Source organism: Nansenia antarctica (genome assembly GCF_963989245.1).
Source record: "Nansenia antarctica genome assembly, chromosome: 7".
NCBI lineage: Eukaryota > Metazoa > Chordata > Actinopteri > Argentiniformes > Microstomatidae > Nansenia > Nansenia antarctica.
In genome coordinates, this window is record NC_137677.1 from 26,850,347 (window position 1) to 26,860,074 (window position 9,728).

The 9,728-nt window shown below is 40.7% G+C and overlaps 1 protein-coding gene across 6 annotated transcripts; it reads right to left on the minus strand.

Annotated features, from left to right (window-relative positions):
* Nucleotides 1-835: 835 nt before the first annotated feature.
* LOC308161654 (uncharacterized protein) lies at nucleotides 836-9,370 on the minus strand. Of its 6 annotated transcripts, XR_013937543.1 has the most exons (9): nucleotides 9,330-9,370; nucleotides 3,662-3,745; nucleotides 2,302-2,493; nucleotides 1,946-1,990; nucleotides 1,798-1,862; nucleotides 1,559-1,676; nucleotides 1,283-1,351; nucleotides 1,110-1,189; nucleotides 836-848 (listed from the first exon to the last, which is right to left on the minus strand). XR_013937543.1 is itself a non-coding variant. In XM_080535697.1 (8 exons), the coding sequence occupies exons 3-8, from the start codon at nucleotides 2,308-2,310 to the stop codon at nucleotides 1,128-1,130; spliced, it is 360 nt and encodes a 119-aa protein (XP_080391823.1). In that variant the 5' UTR covers nucleotides 2,311-2,493; nucleotides 3,662-3,745; nucleotides 9,330-9,370; the 3' UTR covers nucleotides 922-1,127. The 6 variants fall into 6 exon arrangements, 2 of the variants coding, with proteins under 2 accessions (XP_080391823.1, XP_080391824.1); XM_080535697.1 differs by lacking the exon at nucleotides 836-848 and having other exon boundaries at nucleotides 922-1,181; XM_080535698.1 differs by lacking the exon at nucleotides 836-848 and having other exon boundaries at nucleotides 922-1,189.
* Nucleotides 9,371-9,728: the final 358 nt, after the last annotated feature.

Genomic DNA, 9,728 nt, shown 5'->3' on the forward strand with positions numbered 1-9,728 from the left:
TGAAACAGGCCACCCTTAGGCTGTAAAATGCACTTCAATTACATCTGGATTGTTACATTTCAAATCCTTTGTGGTGGCATACAGAGACAAAATTATGGAAATTGTGTCACTGTCCAAATACTTCCAGACCTAACTGTATATAAATAAAAGAATGTCAATGACCCCAGGTGAGGGACTTTATTAGGTCAAACAGGTTTGAGGGGTCAGGCAAAGGACTTGGTGGAGTCAGGCAAGGGTCAGGCGATCATCGTTGTAATCCATGGAGCAGGGCAGGAACCGTGGTGCAAGGTGCTGGGCTGGAGGTGTCCATGGTGCTGAGTGCACACTGATGAGCTAAATAAAACATTCTATTTCTGATGTCAACAGCACTAGGGCTCCTTCACAAAACCCTTACTGGAATCTTCATACACTCTGTGAATTAGTCTTTACTTTCTGATGAGTCAACAGCAATAACCCCATCCAGTGCGACATGTAGATAGCATATATTTAGAATATGTAAAATGCAAACACCAGAAATGCAAGAAAGTTTATGAGGTATACCAAATGGAATTAATAACAAGTGTTACAACCCTTCTGTCTAGAGTAAAATAAGGGCCTAACAGGGTAGAGTGCAGAATGTACAGGTGTGTTGCAACACAAATGCCCCAAAAAAGTGTACAAGGGATCAAATCAATTCAAGCTTTATTTGTATAGCGCATCTCACAAGATACGACTCAATGCGCTTCAATCAAGACATCATTGCTGATTGCACTTTAGCACAAGTGCTCTTTCAACATTGTCTCTATGGTCTTTCAGCTTCCTTTTCTTCTCACATTTCGACCATATAATGGTGAGACAGCTGCTTCTCACTGTTGAGACAAAATGTTATAAAGAAGTGATTAATAATTAATTTAAGAAACTCACATTCATCAGTGGTTGCAAACTGTCATGGAATTTGTATTAGCACTCTCCTCATGTTTCCAAAATGCATTGCAAATGCAATGCACTAACAAGTCATTGGTCACTCTTCGTTGGTGTTGAACTTGTTGAGCCCTTTCCTAAAATAATAATACAGTGCTTAACCATGTTACAATGAAAAGGTGCAGTTAAGTACTGAATGAGTCACTCACTTTCTTTCCTTGATCATTCTACCTCAAGTGTCCTGATATAAAGTGTGGTTTCACTTTCCAGGCTTCTGACATCTTTGTCCCTGGTAACAGGATACACACATAAGCATGACTATGTGTACAGCTGTGAATGGTGGATAGTATGTTTGTATGCAATAAACTTCATTCACACTAACCAATTCTTTAGGAGGAAAGCTGTAAGGCCTCTTGAAGTACGTGTGGTCCTCGTCAGTGTCCAGTGGCATCTGTACAGAGTCCACCATTATTGCCAGTATGTTTTACATGAAAGGGTTAACTACTTCAAAAAGAGATCCAGGCTGGATTCAGAATGACACAGTACCACTAAACATATTGCATGTGCCATAAAGTTGCATGGAGTATGTGTTTTAGGAGCAGTAGCCCATTCAGAAACAGGCACACGGTCATAGATACTTAGTGAGAGATGCACTGACCATGGTGTTGCTTGCATGACTCCTTTTAACACTTGAATAGGTCCTGAATACAGGTGGGACACTGTCGTGAAGGGTCGCTCTGCCTTCCTCACTAAAGTGAGCAAACTTCCTTCCATATCTGAAATTAACACACATTATCTTCACCGGAAGGTTGAATTGTAGGGCCAGGTGTTACCCCAAAGTCCTCTTGATAATAAATGTACAAATACAATTATTATTTTTGTAGCACTGCAGCATACCCTTCCAGCCCAATGTTTTCCACCAGGACAATACACCACCACCTTCTCAGGAGAGACATGTCATCCTAAAGAAAGAGCAGTTACTCAATTTGCATTCAAAGTCTTATAGCATATTGATATAATGGGTTCTTGTTTTCTTAATACTTACAATGCTGAAGTCAAAGGTAGCCTCCATGGCGAAATACCAGGCATACTGTAATGAGAAAAGACACAAAGACAAGATTACCATGTGACAGCTTATAACTCAGTGAGAAGGTAGTCACACACATCCAATGAAATGTACATGGCTGATAACTCCATAGGAAAGTGATATGAGAGGTCTGCACACATGAATGTTCCTTAATACCTTTTATTGCACACCTTTTTATTTGCAAATGCACAAACAGAATGTTGGTCAGGACTAAGTGGTGGTCAGTCATTGTTACATACATTTACACATTTTTTTGATGGTTTTAAGGAACAATCAAGTGTGCCATATCACTTGGTGGCATTACCATAACTCACCATTATCATGAAGACACCACAGTCATTGCCACTGGTCTGCCTCGGAAGCCCCTGTACGAAGAAAAGTTAGTTAGAGAATAGTAGGTAATTATGACTATAGCTATAATATGATAGTAACATTCAAACAATACCTCCAAATCCAGACCAGTCTTCTCTGTCCAGGATCCCGCAACAATTTTCTCAGCAACACCCCTGGGCAACCAAGAATAAAACTAAGTCAAACAAAGAAGTACACACCTCCTACAGGAGAGAAAAAAGGAACAACATTCGTACCACTGCTGCTTCAGAACCACTTCACACCATGCAAGTCGGTCGATCATGCTTATTTGCAAAAGTTCAATGAGGAGGATTTCTCTGTGTCTCTCTTTCCTTGTGTTGGAAATGTGTCTATTTAAGTCCACTCCAGCTTTCGGGAAGCCAATCCTTTCTGAATGTTGGACAAACAATCAGTACATAATGCATGCATTGCCACAATGCCTCCTGATTGAACACAAGTCTTTAGAAATGGCAGTAACATTAGACAGGTCAGGGGACCGCCAGGACACACATCATAGGCAGGTCAGGGGACCGCCAGGACAAACATCATAGGCAGGTCAGGGGAACGTGACCGCCAGGACACACATCATAGGCAGGTCAGGGGAACGTGACCGCCAGGCAGGTCAGGGGAACGTGACTGCCAGAGCAAAAAATATTTGGGGTAACCTTAATAGTGTTCTGTAGGCTTCAGAGGTGAATCCCCTTGGAGTTTTGAAATACTGCGAATCTAGAAAGAAAATTTCTTTCTGGTGTGGCCTCATTACCTACAGGGAATAACGCATTCTGGACAATAAGCAAAAAGGACACTTTGGGGGTAATACAATAGACACAAACTCACAAGCAGATGGCATATGAAGGTTAAAGCTGAGAAATGCTCAACTACATTGTATGTCTTTATAATCTACTACTGTGGATGTCATATGTTGCATATAAAGTTATGCTCTGTATATATATATATATATATATATATATATATATATATATATATAGTACACTTACACACAGGACAAAGTGGCCTGGAACCCACAGTGGAAGGATAAGGGCATCCTTCTGATCAGCATGTTCCTGTTCAAAACCATGTACTGCATTTATCATTTTTATCCAACACTTAACTGGGGTGTGCATGATTATGAATTACATGATAATTTGATGAAGTCCTTTCTCAGACATGTAGTGTTTTTTTTGGCTTAGTTTTAGGTATTTAGGACCAACACAGCTAATGTGCTGATGTCCCATGAAGGGCATGCCAATTGTAATGCTGGATACAATGTTGTCTACATAGCTGTTTATCTTATTCAAATACCGGCTCAATCATTTGACTTACTGGGAAATGGCTCATGGGATCACAGTTGTGGGAATGGACCCACGTTGAGGTTACATGAAGGTCAGCAATGAAAACCGCCTTTCCCTGTAGAATTCAAGTGCATCTAAAATTAGTCAATGCTAGAAAATGGTACGTAAAACATATGGCTGAGTTCCAGCTATCTATTAAAATCACAACAAGGCATATAAGCCACAACATTACCTTTTCATCCAGGCACTTCAACAATCAACTATCCTTAGTATAAACATTTCTTGCATAAATGATTTTAAAAAAACATACCTTCATAGTAGCCATTTGGTCAATCAGCCTGAGGCAAGCGTTTCCTACCTGGTGATGTAGTTTACAGATAGCGTTAGACAATGAATTCATGACAATTTCTTTTCAAAACATACCTTCACCACTAACATGGATAGTTGTAACATACAAATGAGTCGATGTCCTTTTGAAGTCCAAGGGTCAACATGTTTTCCCTGTTCAGGCAAGTTGTTTTATCTTTGATGATGAGCTCATCATGTGGCCTTGTAATATCCAGGACATAGTTGATCTGGAGAGGACATGTACAAATAAATCAACAGCAAAACAAAGAACACAGCATGAACGTCAGTCGTTTTCCAAATGAATAATAAAATACGAAGGACAATAGTATATAGAAACATCAGTTTACCAGCTGCTCCTGAAGGGGATGATGACCCTTTAGGGTCCATGAGGCTCTGCAGGGCTCCAGTGAGGACATTATTGTTATGTCCTCACATTTTTCTGAACATTGGTCAATGTTCTGCGGTTCCTTTTGCACTGTAGTAAAAGGTAGATCATCGTCATGACTTGATCCATACACATTTGTCCAGCTGAACCAGTTATACAGATGATAACAGGCTGTCATAATACCTGAGGGGTGTGCTGGAGATGAAGTGCCACTTGAATACAGTGTAGATGCTAAAAAAGATATGATCAATAATTTAAAAAACATTAGCAGTGGAGACAAAACAATTTCAAAGAGAACAACATTTAACACACATATGTAAATATTTAACACGCACCCATTACTGCCTTTCCACTTGAATCAAGGGTGATGTCCTCTGGTGACACTTTCCGAAGGTCTGTCAGGGTCTTCTCATTGACCATGCTGTTGTGGTGATGAATAATACATCGCATGACAAAGAGATGGCTTCCCGGAGACATCAAGTTCATAAAATAGTTATTTTTTTTCATTTTTGAGAAAAGCTGTTCGGCTGTTTGAGAGTTCACCCAGCCACAGAGCTCCGGGACAAGGCCTATCTTTCTGAGGCAATCCTTTGGGTCTTTTGTGTTAGCCTCATGGAAAGTGTCATAGAGAGCATAGTGATCCGAAGATCCTGTTGTAGGGTGTGCATTTATGTCCACGGGCTCCTTTTTCAATTTTAACCAGGGCAGGTTTATTTTCAGCCCACCTTTCTCAGCGGACTTCAGATTGTCAGGTGTGGCTTCGGTCAGTCTGCCTTCATTGGTCTGAAGGGCAGTTCTTCGGATTCCCTCAAGTTGGTGTGAGTAGCCAAACCTCTGGCAAAGTCATATATGGCCACATTTGGGAAGTGTTTAAAAGACAGCAGCATGTCCGCATAATCTCTTGGGCTTTCAGCTCTTATATTGAACTTAAGCGCATTCACAATTCCACATGGGCACATTATCACTGCCCAGCCGCCTTAACAGGAAAATAAATTGAAATATAAGTACATGATAATATAAGTACACTGGTGATATAAAGTGTTTAATTTGGACTTATTTTCTCTAAGCAAAAATATAATAAATTCCGATAATTGTGTTTTGCTAAACTTACCAGATGCACTCCAGACCTTTTGGAAGACCTTGTCATATGTACTGCGGCTTTTCATCTCCTCCCTCAAGCGAACGATAAGGTCCATTTTTGACCCGGTTGAGTCAAGCCCACAGTGTTTTACCAGGTTTCGCACTGCAAGAACCTGTGTTTTCATGGTAGTGAAAGTACATTAACAACCAGATAAACTATTACATACAGACTTCAGTTAAATTATATTAAATGTGTTGCTTACACTTATGCATGACCATCTAATAACAATTAGTTTGAGAAAATCTTTTAAAGTAATCTCACCTTCAACTTCATTATCTCATTGGTCAATCTCTCCTCGGTTACGTCCATCTCTGCCGCCTCCATCAGTTGTGAAGTATTCCTACCTCGACCCTTCATGTACTCTGTGTTGAAGACAATGTTGTTGGCCCTGGTCTGAGGACCTATCCATGGTGCCCAATTATGGTAGGAAGGGGATACCACACAAGGATTTGCAGCATTACCTAGGCAAGAGCAAACAGACAACACAAGCAAAAACACTAATGGTGGTCAACAAGGCTATATACTGTACATAATACAGGTACATGCACCTAGAAAACATATACAAAAATGTACACCTGTCTTCAGTTGGATACACTTGGCACAGATCACTCTTTAAATCCTTCCCTTTAAATTCCTCCAAGTTGAAAATCTTCACTTACTCTTCACAAAGCCTCGACAAAGGATCTCTTGGCTAACGGAACGCCAGAAGTCCTCAATGTCGACCCGGCCATCAAATATAGGTGGTGGCTCTGGGATATCACTGACTGAAAGACAAACAGTTACATAACATAGTAAAAATAACAGTGGTCATTGTAACAGACCTCATAAGAGATAAGCACTCACTTGGCATGCTGAAGACTCCCTTCTTATGCAAATCCATCACCACAACGGGAGGATGATCTCCACAGTTCACACATGAGAAAGTATATGTATGCGAGGAAAGGGCTTCAAAATGCAGGTAACCGTGGAGTATGGAGTCCTTGGCTGGATAAGTTTGATTGTTTGTGGCTTGTAAAATCTCCACAGCTCTTCCCACTGCTGTATGGTTCTACAATTGGACGTGGAGGGAAAACTGTCAGGACAACATTAAATGGAAAGCACAGGCTAACACATACAAAATATCAAACGTGTGTTACCTGTACAGAGTTCCTCAGGTAAAGGCATAACTGATGTGTCAAAATGACACTATCATTAAAATTATGCAGCCCCTCTGCCCACTCCTGGTAGCGGTAAAATGTGCCACATGCTGCACATTTTTTTACGTATGTTGTTATCCCTGTAAAAAAGGATGTCAGTGACATGATGGTTACTATATGATGGACAAACCACATATTTGGTAATTCATGGAACTAAACAATTCAGAAATAACGATGTCTGTCATGAAATGCAACCTACCCTCCACAATTCCAGTGACTGTGACGATCTTCGCTTTTCTGGACATGACAATTGGCTCAGAAAGAGCAACTTCGCCGGGACACTTATGGCAATAGTTCTCTTGTGGAGCCAAGTGCCTTGGTATATCCTCTGATTGTAAGACTTTAATGGGAAGATCTGTTGGCAGGGCTTTGTGTCCTATAAGGTAATCCACCATATCCAACAGCCTTTCCTTTCCTTCTGGGGGATACAGGGGAACAGCCTGTGTGTCCTCAGGTGCTGCCTGTGTGTCCTCAGCGGTAAATGTCTCATAAGAAGAGTCTTCGAAATACTTTTTGGTGAAAAGGGTAGGCCTTGTTTGGTGCACGTGCCACTTGGCTATAGATTTGTGTGGGCAGGATGTTCTGGGTTTTGAACATGGGCAATGCCAGGTGTTTATGGAATGTTCATAGTGGACCATGACCCTCCCCAATCTTGAATAGGAGGAGATGTGTGGTTCCAACACTGAAAAGAAAATGCGTCCCTGTTCTTGGCCAGGGTTCACCTCAACACTGAGTGGTGCAGCTTCTTCACCAGCAGCCAGCTTCCTTCTCAGACACACACTCTCTGTGTCCTTGCTAAACCATTTGTTCAGGACCATTTCTGAGAGAATCCCTTCATCAAGATCAATGGCTGACTTGGTGTTCACAGGACAGTACACCAAGGACCGAACATGGTTGCAGTCAAAACCCGATAGGCTACTTCGACGTGCATAGTCATATGCCTTGCTGCATGTCTCTAATTCACAGGTTACCTGGTTATTACCCCAGGAACATTTTTGGACATGAATCCAGTGCACAGGACCCCTAAAGGTCTTGGAAACAGCAAACATTCCCTTTTTGTTATCTATGCAGAATGATTGTAGATGGTGATTTGCTGTAATGTCTAATGGATTTGATGAGTGGTACCTTTCGATGTGCTTCTTGACGTTCTTCTTGTTGAGTACTAAGTTACAAAAACAACATGTTGTTGATTGGTACCTTGACCTCGATATCTGGGGGGCTGTCTGAGACGTAGTTGCTGGAGCCGTCGTCCCCACAGCAGCTGGGAGTTGAGTGCAACACTTTTTTAAGTGATTAAGAAAATACTCCTTACGCATAATGACTCGGGGGCAAAAGCCACAGTGATAATGGCTGTTGGTCACACAGTCACAGTGGCATTTATAAAAAGCATATCCTAAAAGAAATAAAGAAAGTGATTTAGAAGATAGGCCTACTAGAAACATACCAATAAGTTGTATTTTTGTAAATACATAATTTGAAAAAAGGTGTTTGTGAGAACAATACATAATCATGTCACTAACAATAATAGACCCCTGGTCTGAGGTAGATTACTCTTCCTGCTACGACTGGTGAATTGATGATTCACTTGCTTAGTCAAATGTATTGATTAAAAGTCGCTTTGGAAACAGGCGTCTGCTAAATGCCCAAACTTTTATTAAATAAAAATTCGATAACATAGGGTCCATGCCTATAACTTGAACTTTTGCATTTGAATTAATAATTAAACCCACATTAGGTAATTAATTCAGCGTTGCTAACAGGTCAGAACCGTAATATAAATCTAATGTGGAATGTGAAAGCTCACACAAACATCAAATGAGCCCACAATGTCTGATCTAAAACTAATTTACACCAAGGATGTGCTGGGGCACAGAAATAACACATTAACACCATTTAAAATTCAAATGATGACATGATAATATATAGGTGGACTTACCTCCATATTTCACAGCAGAACTATGGTGGAACTGCATATGAGATAGAAGAGCAGGGTACTTCCCTGCCTTGTGACAACATGGACACTGGAATGTGTCCAAGTCCAATCTCTTAAGCGCAGGATATTGTCCATCTGGAAACATCATGTTGGTCTATGGAAGAATAAAATATAATTAGGTGAATGTATCGAATGTGACTCCAAATAACTTTCATTTCCTTTAAATTGAATATTTCATTCCTTTAATTCATCTTGCTTGAAAATATGTGACCTGAGCTCAAAATATTATATGTGCAACCTACATACAACAGTGAACACACTACCAAAGTTCGAAAATAGCATATAGTTCATCTTTAACTTAGTGTTAGTTGTAATAATTACCACGTGAAAGTCATTCCCTTCCCCCCACCTGAGCGCGGCGTTTTTTAGCCCTGCCGGCTGTACATGTTTATCTTTGTTTTGTCACTATTTGCACTTCTGGTTATATGCATAACTGCATTTTGTTGTTGGTACTTGTACTCAGCAATGACAATAAAGTTGAATCTAATCTCATATCTGATAACGCTAAACCACATAGAATTACCCAATTAGATGAACAAAACTACAGCCAAATGCGTAACACATGCAACAACCTAAATAATAAATACATATATGAAAACTATAACATGTTCATTAATAATATTTCGAAATTCTCACCTGAGCTGCATTTGCCATTGTACTTGTAATTCTTCTTCTTCGTCGTCTGTATTGTATTGTAGCGAACGGAGATTGGTAGTCCTCTGTATCGAATTGTAGCGAACTATCAGATCCTTCAAAATCTCGCGGATTCTCGCGGTTTCTTTTACCGACGCGCTTACGATGACGTGGCCCAACACATTTCCGGGTGATGGATTTGTTGCGCGCAGATGGATACTATAGCTAGATTTGCCGCTCGCTCCGGGCGGCACATAGAATCCGTTCTATGGATAAAGGTCTCCAGAGGTTTGGAGCGAGAGCAAAGCGGAAGTGGAAACGGCTGGCACCGCGAGACTAGCCAGCTATCAATAAACTACAATTCATCAGAGCAATTGCGTGTCATCTCCCTGTCATCAGAAT

Excerpts from the sequence above, each read along its gene's own strand:
- LOC308161654 (XM_080535697.1), bottom strand. Across the intron at positions 1,677-1,797 it reads GAAAACATTGGGCTGGAAGG|ATATGGAAGGAAGTTTGCTC; the intron begins GTATGCTGCAGT and ends TGTTAATTTCAG. Across the intron at positions 1,352-1,558 it reads GTCATGCAAGCAACACCATG|ATGCCACTGGACACTGACGA; the intron begins GTCAGTGCATCT and ends GACTCTGTACAG.